Source organism: Chenopodium quinoa, unplaced genomic scaffold (genome assembly GCF_001683475.1).
Source record: "Chenopodium quinoa cultivar QQ74 unplaced genomic scaffold, ASM168347v1, whole genome shotgun sequence".
Lineage (NCBI taxonomy): Eukaryota > Viridiplantae > Streptophyta > Magnoliopsida > Caryophyllales > Amaranthaceae > Chenopodium > Chenopodium quinoa.
This window is the reverse complement of record NW_018744502.1, coordinates 4,662,564-4,677,823: the sequence shown is the minus strand read 5'-3', so window position 1 is coordinate 4,677,823 and position 15,260 is coordinate 4,662,564. Positions and strand designations below refer to the sequence as shown.

The window sequence follows — 15,260 nt, the reverse complement described above, 5'->3', positions numbered from 1 at the left end:
CCAGTGTTCTTTCACAATGCCAAATGATTGGTATTTATCGGGAAAGGAGCCTTTGAAACCCCTCTCCCATCAATGTGGGAAAGTTAGAAAAAATGAAAAATGGAATTTAATTTAATCCTAAATTAAATCAGATAGCCAAATTAATCACCAAACGGCAAGTGGTAAAAAGAGAGCAAGTGGTTATGTGAGGACCACAAGGGGGGACCATCCTCCCCTTGATCCCCACGCAAACTCTCACAATTAAACCAAGCAAATAGGCTGACGGCCTGCCTTGGCAGCCAAGGCAGCTTCGTCGGTGCCTTGGCTGAGCCTGCTAGCCAGCCCGCACACACGCACACACGCACAACTAGCAGGCCACGCTTGCAATGTGGGCCGCTGCTGCTACATTGCTTGTGCTAGTTTAGCTCTTCTACCTGTTGCGACTATGCGCGAGGCTCAGCGAGCATATGCTTGCTGCTCGCCTTGCGATGGTGCGGGACTGGCTGCTGGCTTGCCTAGCAAGTGCGACCAGCCATGCTGGTCTTGCGATACGCGCAACGCATGCTCGGCTATGCTAGGCATGCTGAGCTTGCGGCTGAGCCTTACCTTGCGGTAATGACCTTGGCTAGCCAAGCTAGCCATCTTGTCCTAGTAATGACTTGTCGTTTGGTCGATTTTTCCAACATCTTTGTTCGTAAATACTCTATTTACTCATTTAATCCTTCGGATTAATTCGTCATTTCAGTTTGGTTACACGATTGGGTGTGACTCGAAGGGTTCAGTCAAGATTAAGCTGTAATATTAAGGATATTTTGGATTTTAACACCTTACAAAAGGCTGAAAATGTTTTTTAACACCCCCCAAAAAAAAACTTTTATTTTAACACCTCCCAAAAATATAAAAGTTGGAAGTTAACACCAAAATCCATCTTCCGTTAACAGAACTGTTAGTGGGGCCCACCCCAACGGATATTTTTTTAAAAGATCTGTATATAAGAACCATTCTTCCACGATTCTTGCACGATATATAAGAACCATTCTTGCACGATTCTCCCCCAATGAACGAAATCGTTGTTCTTATTGAATAGCAGCAGCGCATTGCATTGTTGCACGATACTTGAAACAATTCTTTCACGATTCTTCCACGATTTTTGAGAAGAGGAACAGATTGAAGCTGCTGAAACAGGTGAGTGCGGTCAATTGTTCGGTTGTTTGGTAATTATGGTTTAAATTCTCTTCAATTATTATTTGCAATTGTTTCGTACTCAGATTAATGGTTGGATTATGTTATGTACGCATCTAAATGCCCAATTGCGAAATTAGGGTTCGTCAGAAATTGAATTTGGGGCTTTTCGTATTATGAAATTAAAAATGAATTTTGTTGCTGTCAATGTTAATTCGTCAGTGTACAAATCTGTAAATGTGACTGTCGATCTAAAATTGATGCAGATTATGTCGTTTGTTAGCTCTTCCCCTCCTGAGGCCAGAAAATGTAAGTGTGGTGTGCCAATGGCCAAGCTCACTAGCTGGACAAGGGAGAATCCAGGCAGGAAGTTCATATCATGTAAGTTTTATGACCCAATAACAGAAACAAGGGGTTGCAAAGCTTTCGAATGGGTTGATCAACCTGATGGAACAGATTGGCAAACAGGGGTTATCAACAACCTGTTGTTGGATAAGAAGCTGCTAAAGGGTGAAGTTAATGAATTGAAAAGGGAAGTTGATGAAATCAGTGGCCAAAGGAGGTGCCTACTTAATGAAGTTGATAATTTGAAGATGAGATGCAAGGCCTTGAACGCTGACAGGAAGAGAATGAACAGGGAGTGCAATGAAGGGAAGGTGTCTTCAATCAGCTGTTTTGGTTGGGTGGGCATGGCCATTTGTATAGGTTTGTCAATGGGTGTAATTTTCCTAATGGCTAGGGGTGTGTAATAGTAAGCTGTATTAAGTAGTTATAATTTCTTGTAATGACTTGAAGTGTTATAAATATGTCTTTTAATCAACCTATTTATGCCTTGTCTAAGTTCCTATTTATGCCTTGTCTTTTAATCAACCTATTTAAACATGTGAAACATTAAAACATGGGAAATATGTGAAACACTAAGATAGTTCAAGTACAGGTTGACAAAAGAACCTTACTTCAACATGTTTCAATGGCAATCAAAGCCATGCAACCATTACAATTCAATATCTAATTGTTCAAATTTGTTAAGGGAAGCCACTAAAAAACTAGCAAGTTACATAACCAGTCATGAGTACATAATAAAAGTTTGAAATTGTTCAACAGACATAATGTTTGATATCCAGCATGAGTACATCACTGAGTAAGGTTGTTGAGGGATTGCAGCCTGGCCCTTGTTACAACACCTGTGGCTGTTGTAGGCTGACTTGAGGAAGACCTTGTCTTTCTTTTTGGTTGGCTTGAGGCAGGCTGACTTGAGGAAGGCTGAGCTGAGGATGGCTGACTAGAGGATGGCTGAGCTGAGGAATGCTTAGCTGAGGAAGACTGTGGCTGTGGGCGCTTGCTGAATGGCAGACAACCTTCTTGCTCTTGAGGAAACTTTTTGTTTCCTATGCTGTTTGGTCCAGCCCCAATTGCACTCTATGACATGCATATAAAAATAAAAAGTCAATGGAAAAGACACATACATATATAAAACAAAGGGGGAGTTGGTGTAATGCTTGTGTTACCTTTTTAGCAGCCCTAATCTCTTTCTTCTTCCTCTCCTCCACCATCCAAGGAGTGTTCAGTGGGGGTCTGCCTGCTGACTTTATCAGCTCTGTAGCTGGTGCAGCAGGTACTTTGCAAGTCTTGGCATAATGCCTATATCCCCCACAGTTTCCCCTTCTGCCTATACCAACAGCTGTAATGCATAGGCACATCCATATCACCATTAACAAAACCATGAATTGCAGCTGTTCTAATCAAATGCACATCCAACTTAGATACTTGAACCTTCCTCTTCCAGTAACACCAACCACCACACCAACACAGCAGCTGCCTGTTTTTGGTTACTCTTTTAGGGACAAAAGCACCTCCCACTCTAAGGCAGATGTCAACCAAACTATCCTTGTCACCCATTATCTACCCACCAGTGAAAAACATATAAAACATATTAAAAGCCATGTAACTATACATGCACAATACGAATAAACAAATCCATCACAGCCACACAAACAAACACATAAAAAAATTGAAAATAAACATATACAAGCCAATGTAGGTGCTCAGTAACATAAATTAATCAACAAACCACACTTGCTAGTTTAATTAACAATAAACCACCTTAATTAATCTCTACTTTCAATTACGAAATCCAATTAACCTAAGTCGCATAGTCAGTTACAGAAATTGATTTATCAAGGCTTTCCTACTGTGGTCCCAAAATTTACCCTAATTACCCAATTATTGCAAGGTTTACAGCAATGAAGCACCAGTAATTGACGAAATTGCTATCAAAGGAGAGCAATTTTACCTTATTTTCTGTGAATTTCAAGCGGCTTTCGCACTTTTGTAGTTGAAGAAGATGATGAAGAAACCCTCCTGAGCTTATCTTCTCCAACGTTGACACCACCCTACACTCCACTTCTCAGCCAAGATCTCCTTTGGTTCAAAAGCGAAATCAATGAAGGTTCAGAAAGAATTCAATGCAGAAGGTTGCTGCGAATTCAATGAAGAAAGAAGTTTCGTGTTTTGCTGGGTGAAAATTGAAGTTCAAGCCAATTTGTGGGACCCACGTTAAATTTCCGTGACGGAAATCGTTAACTGGTGTTAACTTCCAACTTTTATATTTTTGGGAGGTGTTAAAATAAAAGTTTTTTTTTGGGGGGTGTTAAAAAACATTTTCAGCCTTTTGTAAGGTGTTAAAATCCAAAATATCCTAATATTAATTATGCATTAATATTACTGATCAAAAGTGGCCTCCAGCATGGCATTCAGATCGCTTGACCTCACTGAATAAATTGGTTTCTAATTAATTTCGAACCCTCTATCGGATTAATACGCTTGTTCGAATGACACCATTCCTTTCATTGCTGGCCCAGAAGCTTACGCACGCTGAAAGCCACCAAGGCCAGCTCGCCATAGCGCAAGAGCTAGCAGCTAGCTGGACTTGCGAGGTAGGCTCAACCAAGAGCTATGGATGCCAGCGAAGCATTCCTTGAGGCCCAAGGCTTGGAGTGTGCCTTGCACATGGGGTTGGTGGGTTTATGCATGCTCTCCAAGTCTCGGTTTGTGGTCCTTGCCTACTCCTTCTAATTAGGTTAGGAGCTCGTTTTTAACTAGATTAAAATCGTATTTTTGCTATTTTTGGCCTACGAATCCTGATTTTGACTCAAAAATAGTGAATTTTGGGTGGAATCGACGTTCTAAATCATTCTTTACTCTCAAAGTGGATATAATTGACTTGATTAATCATAACATGCAATGTTGGATTATGTGTTTGAATATACCATTAATCTTCTGCAATTTTACACCGTATTAAGCATGTTTATGAAGTCGTATTGGTGCTTAATTTGGTGAGCTCTTAATTTCACATAAACTTGAAATTTCACATTCTTTCAAATACATTGCTTGTAGTATGAAAGTTTATGGTGAAGATGATTTTTGAAGCCTTAAAATGTTAAAGATTAAATCTTTAATTGTTTAATTGGTTGGATTTTAACTTACTAAAATCCGTAATGAACAAATTTTTGGTTTTAATCATTTTTAAAGTTAATTAAAGTCTTAAATGTTCATACTTGTGCTTAAAATATTATTGTTCACCATATTGGAAGGTTACAATATTCAATTGTGCATAAGTATGTGTTGGATAAATTATTTCATTATATGATTGGTTAATTATTCAACTATTTTGTCAAATCTCATTGTTAATTTATGTGAGAATAGTCCTCAATTTTTTAGCATCAAGTTGAGCCAAAAATAATTTAAAGAATGGTTCTTGAATTAATTTCGGTTTGTGCACTAAAATTAAATTTAATTAAGTTAGACTTGTTTTATTTTCAATATTGCTCAATATTAGTTCTAAAATCAATTTAAAATTAATTTTATGTCACACAAAAATTCGAAATAAAATCCAGAAGCACAACAAGTGCAAAATCGAAGCCGACGCTTTGAGCACCTAGGCTTAGCTAGCAGGGCTGCTTGCGGTAACTCACATGTTGCTGCCGAGCTAAGGCATGTGCGAGTGTGCGTGTGGCTGTGAGCGTGAGTGTGTGCGAGCGAGCAGCAACTTGGTGCGAGAAGGCGTGCGAGATAGCACCATAGCGTAGCAGCAGCTAGGCGAGTGCCATGGGCGTGCAGGCTGGCAGGTAGCACCTAGTAGCAGCTCGGCACGCAAGGTCGGGACTGCTAGGTAGCGCCCAGCGCTTGCGTGCGTATGAGTGCTGGGGGTTGCTAGGCTTGATCAGCCCGTGACATATTTTTCTCATTTTATTTGTGGTTTTGTGTTTTAAATTAAACGAGGCTAGGCCTCGGTTTTTCCCAGCACATGAAAAATTATTTGGAAATATTTTGGATTAACTGGTTTAATTAATTTTTATTGGATTAATTTTAATTATGTTAGATGTGGAATTTAGTGGGAGCTTCATTAATCATTTTGAGCTATTATTATTGCGTTGATTCACATAATCGGATAATTACTTTGACTAGTTTTAGTAGGCACGTTAATCGGATTAACCACCTAAGTAAGTAACTAGTTTTGCACTCGTTTTTAATTGTTGCTTGAATTCTTTGTAAAATGCATGGGCTATTCACTTTAGTGAATGGATGAATGGAATAGATATTCTAATGCATGTTTTACAAAATGGCAACTAGGGGGGCCCGACTAGGATAGTAAATACGAATTGCGTTCCGTTTTTAATTTTGTAAATCTAAATACGGACTACGTGCCGTTAAGTATTTTTGTACGTAAATTATTTAGATTAGTCCTAGATTTTCTAGTAGCTGCATAATTGAAGGTTATGTCTCAAATACGACATTACTAAGTAGATGAAGCCAAGTTGATGCAATGAAGGCCCTTGAAGATTTGAAGATTCAAGTTTCAACGGGTCATGCTAGTTGCCAAATGCATCTATTTATGCCTTAAATATTTTGCTTGTATATAATTGTGATGTTAGATGCATGTTTAGGATTTTGAATGTTAATTAATTAATTTATTTCACTTAAATCAACCAACATAGAAACCCTAAGTCCCAAAGAATATTGAGTATTGCCATTCCAAAATGACACTTGCGGAATTAATGAGAATAGTAATGGGCTATTCCAAAGCAATGCATTACTACTTTTTTAAGGAAGTAAAGTATGTTGGTGGGGTTGCTAAAGCAAGGCATCATATACACATTAGTTTTGGTTAAACTCAACGATATCAGTAAGGAGTCCCTAGATGTCGTGGCAAAGGAGATAATCGTCAAGGAAGCATTGGATGCGACGATTTATCGAACCAAGAATAGCTTAGAGCTATTAGTAATTAAACTGGTTACTTTAAAATATTAAGTGTTAAGACAAGCCAAAGCATGCTTAATCACTTATTGTTTTTTGGGATCTTGAAATCGTTTTATTTAATCATGTGGGACAAATTTTAGATTGAATAAAGCGATAATAAGTTGAGTAAAATCACTAGTTTTGCATGTATTTCAAAGCTTATTATTATGTTATCATCTTGATAAATGGTTATACTTTGCACTTGTATTTTTAGAATTCTAAATCAAATTATATTGTTTCAATGATTGGTAAAAGAAATGTTTGAGAATTGTTCTTAAAGAAAGGAAAATACATTTCTGAAATACAGCTTCTCATAAATGACTTTTATGGCTAAGTACGAAAGGACGGTTGGATATCTTGTATTCAAAATACTAGGTAGTTTTGATAAACATGAAGTATTGAGTTGAAAACTCAAATTGTCAATAGTTGACAACCAACATATCTTTTCGCTTTATACACTATTGAGTAGAACTCATTGATGTAGTAATTCAAATATGAATTAAAGGAAAAGATGGAGCTTTGTTTTACGGCACATTAGATGCTTAATTATGCCTAATAAAGTATAAAAGTCAATACACTTAAAGAAAAGTTCTTAAAGCTATGAGATGATGTATGATAAGAAATATGGGAAACAAGGAACATAGAAGAGGAATACGAGATTCCAATTCTACCTATGAGTTTATGTTATCGTAGTTAACTTAGTAACTCATTATCTTCACAAGTATCAGATACTGCTTGAGTGTTCCATTTTAAAGTGACCTCAAAACATTAAAGTTAAGCTAAGTTATTGACTTACAAGCTTGGAATGAAGCAAGTGGTGCTATATTAGTTGTGAGGTCATTAGCTTTGTTTAAAAACCTTTTAAAGCTAAGGCTGCAAGAAATAATGGTTATTGTGTTCCATAATCAGCAAACAATATGTTTACACACGGAAAAACTCACATTCAAAGTAAAAGAACAATAGTTGTTGGTTTTATTTGAATGACATGGTTTTCTAAGCCATGAGTCAAGGATGCTTGATTAAAAACAAACATTTCCCAAACGTAAACTCACAAGGTACAAGTCATTGACATGCTTTGTGTTCTATTTATCAATAGCAATGTCACATCAACAAGAACAAACTCAAGGCTCTATTATATAAACTCTTGAAAATAGATCAATTTGGAATCTTTATAAGGCTAGGAAGTCTTACTTGTTGAAGCCAACAAAGAAAGGAGCTATTGTGTTTGGTATAGACAATTGACTCCGAAATCTAAAGAGAATTCCATTACTTCAACGTTTTCACAAGAATTTGAAAGAATATGGCTATATTCATCAAATGTGAACAAACTGGATCTTAAATAGCTCAAAAGTTCAGTGAAGTATGGAATCGACTTGGCAAGATATCAAAACGTCTAAATTAGATCGAGCGATGTTTGCTTGAGCCTAGATTGATCATCTCAAGGTTATGAAATTTGAATTTCATAATTAGCCCCACAAAGAATATAGTATATCTTCACTGAGACCTCGAAGCCATTTGGAAATGACTCGAAAGATGATGAATCACATCCCTTCCTATAACGTTCTTATGCACAAATGACTAATGTTACACTAAACAAAATTTTTGAAGCTAAGAAAAGACAACATATTCAGTTATGAATCGAAATAGTTTCTAGTGTCTTTTCAAGTATATGTGTAGGGCTCTTAGCCTCAGTGAGAGCTCATTGGCTCAGTGGGAGCTAAGTGGCTCAATAAGGGCTAAGGTAGCTCAAGTGGGAACTAATTGTTTGTTTTACAAATGAACTTTTACCAAGAGACAATATATAAGTCTCTTTGTAAGCATTCAAGTGAGACAAGGGGCATTACTTAGCTTCCATAACCTGAATGAGAACATAGTATTTAACACATTTTTAAAACGACAAGTTGGAGGAAAATGAACCGATGACCATCGAGACGAGCAACAAACTAGAACTGAGAATCTCGGAAGACTTTAGAAGGGCTTCATGAGAATGATTAGTCAAGAACACTCAAAGGACTTTTACAAAGTGCCTTAAGAGATTTAAAGTGCCTTAAGAGAATTCAATATTTCCAAAACCTTACAAATGTTGTAGTATGATCAAAATAATTAAAAGGCCTTAGAAGCACCTTGAGAATCAGTGTTTTATGTAATTACCCCATATAGGTATAGAATTAACCAAAAGGCTTGGATTGAATTCTGTAAAGTTTCTATTTAGTTAGAAATGAACCTAAGACTTACAAGTATACTATTTACTATTGGGAAGTAAGGATATAGTGTCTTGTAAGATAGCTATGACAAATCCTAATTCCAGAAAAGGTTAGAGGCCTTAAAATCTAAAACAGACACCATGTTTGAAAATCTTGTTTGAAACTTGATTAATTTGCTTGAAGGGTAAATACCCATCGATTTCAAATAAGTTTTCAAGGAGAAAACTAACAAATATGAAAACGTATATGAATACATAGCAAGATTGGTTGAAAAGGTTATAATTAAATTCATGATGTTGATTTAAAAAAAACCTATTCACTAATCGAAATGCATATGTCTTTTCGTGATTATTGTAGCAAAATTGCGCATATGAAATATGGAAAAATAGATATCGAAACCGCATTCCTAAAAATTAGATTTTCAAAGAGACTATGGATATATATAGTCTAAGGGTTTTGTAAATCTCAATAATGCTAGAATTGAAAGCAAGCTCAAGAAATCCATTAGTGGATTGAGGGAAGCATGTAAGAATTGGAATGGGTTTTCTCTTAAAGTTAATATAAGGTTTAGCTTGTTGTGAAACATGGAAATTTTTTAAATAAAGAGGTTTAGTGGGAGCTAAAGTTAGGTCCAATAAGAAGTTTACGAACTCTATTGTAAAATAGCTATCAAATACTAAATGCTTAGATTTGAAGGAACTTTTCAATATTGGACCAAGCTAAGACGACACTTAGTACATAGTGGGAATTAAGATCTATTGAATAGACTTAATGAAACTTTTAAACGGGTTAAAGAATTTACCGTGTTAAACATGAAGGACCTGAAAAAGCATTTGGCCCATATGTATAACACTAAGTAAATGTTTGAACTAAGTATAAGGTAGGCAAATACTATGTCAAACAAGAAAGACTCTTGTAGAGACTTTCAACTGTATCATATGGTACACGGTTTAGCAAGATTCAGTGGAACTGGATGAGCTAAAAGTCACATGAATGGTATGAAATTAGGAATATTTCTGCAATTGAATCCATCATGTATGCTACGATATGGAATCGTCACACGACTTACATGCTTAGAGCATGAGAACTATAAAATACCAACAAACTTGAATCTAAGTAATGAAGCGTTAGATTATGACCAAGAATGTCCAAAGTACCTAGATAAGGAAGAAGATGAGTTCTTGATGCATGGAAACAAGTATAATTAAGTATTGATGTTGCAAGTAACACTTTAGAATGGATCAGATCCTTAATAAGGAAGCCGTTTATAAGTACGAGCTTAGATGTGTCGTGGCTTGAAAATGGTAACATGGAGCTACATCCATGAATATTGTGCAAAAATTTAAGGTAAATTTCCATGATCACAAGTGATTAGGGTATCCCAAGTAATTGTGAGCCGTTTGGAGTGAAATCCAAGCAAAGCATCATTAGGAAGTCTACTAAAATATATGTTGAGAACATTGTTTCCTTAAAGGCAATAATAAGGAAGTTGTTCATTGGATAATTTGTTGTTGAATATTGACGATGTTAGGTTGTCAAGTTGAAGATACCATATCATGAAAATGAATGGGAGCTATTGTAGGGTTTCGTAGTGACCCGACACTACGTGGAAGGAAACCCCCCAAGACTCGCCCCTTAATTAAAGCAATTAACAAGCATAATAAACTTAATCAACCAAGATTAAGAACAAGAATTATACCTTTGTTACGTGCTTTGCTCCCGAAGAGCTCTTACTTCAAAATCCCGAAAACTACGAGATCTCCAACAGATCGTACCCTCGACCCGACCCGAGCGTCCCAAGTCTTGAAGGTTAGTCAAGACCCGGACAAAACAAAACTATGAGTTTTACGAATCAAAGGTTTACTCTTATTACAAGAGTTGCCTTTTTAATTCCACTCAAGGTTGTGTATTTCCCAATACCATGCCTTTGGTATTTATAGGGAAATGCACCCTTGTTTTCTAATCTCCCATTAATGTGGGAGAGTTGGTAAAAATCAACAATTTATTTAATTCCAAATTAAATAAATAATCAACTTAATCACATTGCGACAAGTGGCACAATCATATGCAAATGAGTGATGGCCAAGGCTTGGAAGGGGGACCATTTGCCTTGCTCCCCAAGGCCCTTGATTGGTCCCCACATGCATGCACAAAACCGGGTCAAGGAGGGCTAGCTGGCTGCTAGCTAGCGTGCCAGCTAGTGCTGCCAGCTGGCACTACCTTGCTGCCCAGCATCCCAGCTAGCCAGTGCATGCAGGTGCTGGGCTGTGCTGGTGCTGGTGCTTTGTGCTAGCGCTGGGCGCTGTTAGCACATTGTGCAAGCGCTGGCCCCGGCATCCCACGCACCACACGCATCCCCGCTGCACCTATCGCACATGCTCGCATAGCCAGAATGCGTGCTGCTAGCGAGCCACGCATGCTGGCCCTTTGCCTCGCACCATACGCGTCAGCCTCGCAGCACCTCTCGTACATGCACTAGCATCTACGCACCAGCCTCGCGCAACACGCTCCAGCCTCGCACCATATGCACTAGCCACGCACCATGCGCACTAGTCATGCACAGCACGCATCAGCCTCACACCACGCACAAAGCGTTGCTAGCCCGGCTAATGCGCCTATACACGCAAAGGCCTAGCATGCGTGCTGGGCGATGCTACAAGGCTTCCACGCACTAGCACATGCGCAAGTGCCTAGCATTCTGCTAGGGCTGCGATGGTGCCCAGCCATCCTAGGGCACGCATGGTGCGCCTAGAGATGCTGTATGGGCTGCGATGAGCTGTGATGGGCTGTGATGGGCTGCGATGGTGCACCTAAGATACCTAGTGTGCTTAGGCTTGCGCCTAGCCATGCTAGGTGCATGCTAGCTCGAACTAGCCTAGCATCCACATGGTTAGACCATTGTGGTGCTACGGCTACGCTCGTACTTGTCTCTTGTGATTTTTTGACGCTTGGCCTCGACACCCTAGGCTCGATATCCGACGTCTGTATTTGTAAAACTCTGTCGACTCATTAAATCCTTTCGGATTAATTCGTCGTCTCGGATCGGTGATTCGATTGGGTTCGACCCGAAGGGTTCAGTTAAGATTAGGCTGTAATATCAATTATACCTTGATATTACTGATCGGAAGCGGCCTCCACCTAGGCATTCCGATCACTTGATCTTACTGAAGAATTAACTCTGTAATAATTCTGAACCCTCTATCAGAAGAATACACTTGTTGGAAGGACACCATTCCTTTCAGCTATCACTTAGACAATAAATCCTAAATCACATATAATCCATAACACACTCGAAATTAATCATCTAGTGTTCGATAATGAAGATGCTAAGATTTGCAAAGTAATGATAATTGAACCTATGCAATAAGTGAACCACAACATTCACAATTGCATAAAAGAAAGCAAGCATATTAGATATGGGTATGATTTCTATAAATGTTTTGTAAAGAGTATTATTCTTTAAACGTTTGGGGAAAACCATTTATCATAAGATGAAACGTTGAAAAAGTTTCATAGTGGAATAAATTTTTTCTAATAATTCCACAAACTAATTAATTGTGGTTTATAATTGAATAATGAGTCCATCGATTTGACGATATTCAAAATAGGGTATCAAGACAATGTCTTGGATAAAGAAACACCAATTAAGTGAACATTGAATGTCATATCGAAACTATCCCTAATCGAGGTCATTTGGAAGTTGGACAACTAATAACCATGTGAGATTATAGTGTTGTATTATTTATAGCACCGTTTCTTTTGCTACAAGGACAAGATTGTCATAAATCATATGCACATTTATAAGTTTGGAACTATACCAGATCAACCTATGAGAATACTTTAAGAGATTTAACAATCGTCATAAGTATATTACTCATTATGGCTATTGGAACCTCTTTCCTGTACCATGAGTATTGTAAGTTCTCTTGTTTGAATACCAGTCCGTTTCGATGTTGTAAAACATCTGCCGTACAAGGGGATTATAAAGGCAACACTCGGGCGGCTAAGGCCTCTTAGTAAGAGAAGCTAACAATTCAAGACTGGGAATATCCCCCTATTAACAATAGGGAACATGTCTTTGTTGTTTACAAGGCCTTTCGAAGAGCGAGATTGTGAAAATGCATGACTATGCTCAGATAGATTTTAGAAATCATCTACTTAATGATAGTCGAAATTAGAAAATCGAGAAACACAACTAGACTTAATAAGGATGACAAAGAATCTTACCTTATAGTTCATGAAGAGACATTAAGTGACATAGGAAAAAGGCTATACACAATAAGTGCACTTGTCCGGAAAGACAAGTGGGAGATTGAAAGGAACTAAGACGTTGGATTCCGAGCTTAGAGTGTCGAAGCCGAGCGTCGAACGTCGAGTCGATTCAACAAATCGAGAAGACGAGAAAATAAGTTAAATGACAAGTCAACGTGTAAAGACCTAGCCTCGCGTTGGCTTAGCCAAGCAAGGGCTAGGCGTGTAAGGCTAGCAAGGCTACTAGCTATGTGCTAGCCTCGACCGCAAGCCCAACAGCCACGCTTGTGTGCTAGTTGGGCAAGCTAGTAAGGTAGGCTAGCTAGCGCCGCCAGCCCGCAAGAATTTAGCAAGTGCGCCAGGCCAGCATGCCATTGTCTGTAGCAAGGTTGTTGACCCAGCACGCTTGATTGCATTTCCAGCCATCCTGGACAACCCTCCATAGCGCAAGCGCCAGCAGCTAGCTAGGCTTACGAGGTAGGCCAAGCCGAGGGCCAAGGATGCTGAAGCAACATGCCTTGAGGCCTAAGGCTTGGGGTGGGCCATGCGCATGGGGTTGGTGGGTTTATGTTTGATCTCCAAGGATGGATTTGTTGTTCTTACCTACTCCCTCCATCATGTTTATATTTGTCATTTGAGTATTGCATAGCTTATTTAATTTAATTTGGAATTAAATTAATTGCTTGCTTTCTCATTTCACCAACTCTCCCACATGGAAAGTTGATGGAAACTCTTGGGAGTATTTTCCTATAAATACCCACCTTGGGTATTGGGAATACTCACTAAAGTTAATGAGCTCTAAGGGATCTCCCAAAGCGAGAAAACCTTAGTTCGTAAACTCTTATTTATTTTTGGTCTAGCCCCGTCTAAGCTATGGGGTAGGGGATGATATCGGTTCGGTGAGCGAGGGTGTGAGCCGTCGGAGGTTCTGCACTTGCAGAACTTGAAGCTTTCAAGACCGAGCTTATTAAGTGAGCGAAGCACGTGTTTATGTTGTAATTATTATGCATGCAATCGAGTTTTTGGGTTTTATTTTTGCTCGGTGTCGGACACTGCAAAACCCAACAGTGAGGTCATTAGCAAGTTGATTTATCATTGGGGAGTATATTTGGCATTGCTCACATTTTATGACATAGTCCATGGCATCTTGGGTCAGAGTTGGCATGTATGCTCCTCGTCTAATGATTTCCACTACTAAGGCTATTCCTATTATATGATTTGCATAAATCCCTTCATGGGCCTTTTTCATGATTGCTTGCTTCTCTCAATCAGAGACACACCTAAGGGCTAGATTTGAGAAACCTTTTCTACACTACTCTCTATACAATACTACATATCTGTATGATTCCTTCTTTACTGCCTAAAAGGAATGGTGTCCTTCCAACAAGTGTATTATTCTGATAGAGGGTTCAGAATTATTACAGAGCTAATTCTTTAGTAAGGTTAAGTGATCGGAATGCCTAGGTGGAGGCCGCTTCCGATAAGTAATATTAAGGTATAATTAATATTACAACTTAATCTTAATTTAACCATTCGGGTCGAACCCAATCGAACACCCAATCCGAGACAACGAATTAATTGGAAGGATTTAATGACTCGACAGAGTTTTACGAACAAAGACGTCAGATATCGAGCCTAGGGCGTCGAGACCGAGCGTCGCAAAATCACAAGCGACAAGTACGAGCATAGCCGTAGCTAGGCTAGGCTAGCTCATCATAAGCTTAGGCGCACCATGTGTGTGCTAGGCGCACCATGGTGTGCTAGGCTAGGAACATGCCTAGGCGCCATCGCAGCCCTAGCACCATGCACAGCACCATCGCAATGCTAGGCACATGCGTGTGTGCGTGTGCGTGTGCACTATCGCACAGCATCGCCCAGCAGCCTCGCAATGCAGCACCGAGCCATCGCATAGCTGTGTGCTTGCGTGCGTGCCCTCGCATGGAAGCACCAAGCACAGTAAGCTAGCAAGCAGCACTAGCCTCGCTCAGTGTGTGTGCACCATCGCCCAGCACCAAGCCCAACATGCGTGGCTCGCTAGTAGAACGCATGCTAGGCCTTGCGTGCGTGATTGCGCTGGCTGGGCTATGCATATGCTGGCGTAGATGTGCTTGCTATGCGAGAGGGCCTGTGCATGTGCGTGTAACTAGGAGTGTGAGAGGCTATGAGTGCGATTGCTATACGAGTGTGTGCGTGGAAGGGCTGGGCAGCAGCCCCCAGCAATAGCACGCAATAGCAGCACGAGCATCGCCTTGCACAGCACGCACATGCTGGCTGGGGTGATGCGGGGATGATGGCTGGCTGGGCTAGCTGGCAGTGCTAGTTGTGCTTGCTGGGCTAGCTATGCTA

The 15,260-nt window shown here is 39.5% G+C and overlaps 2 protein-coding genes across 2 annotated transcripts; one reads left to right on the top strand and one right to left on the bottom strand.

Annotated features, from left to right (window-relative positions):
• The first annotated feature begins 823 nt into the window (after positions 1 to 823).
• Positions 824 to 1,981, top strand: LOC110698023. Its single transcript, XM_021875427.1, has 2 exons — positions 824 to 1,164; positions 1,428 to 1,981. Exon 2 carries the CDS (start codon positions 1,431 to 1,433, stop codon positions 1,908 to 1,910), a length of 480 nt encoding a protein of 159 aa, XP_021731119.1. The 5' UTR covers positions 824 to 1,164; positions 1,428 to 1,430; the 3' UTR covers positions 1,911 to 1,981.
• A 132-nt stretch (positions 1,982 to 2,113) lies between these two features.
• Positions 2,114 to 3,821, bottom strand: LOC110698021 (protein piccolo-like). The gene is made up of 2 exons (XM_021875425.1): positions 2,670 to 3,821; positions 2,114 to 2,580 (listed from the first exon to the last, which is right to left on the bottom strand). Exons 1-2 carry the CDS (start codon positions 2,883 to 2,885, stop codon positions 2,296 to 2,298), a joined length of 501 nt encoding a protein of 166 aa, XP_021731117.1. The 5' UTR covers positions 2,886 to 3,821; the 3' UTR covers positions 2,114 to 2,295.
• Between the last annotated feature and the right edge of the window lie 11,439 nt (positions 3,822 to 15,260).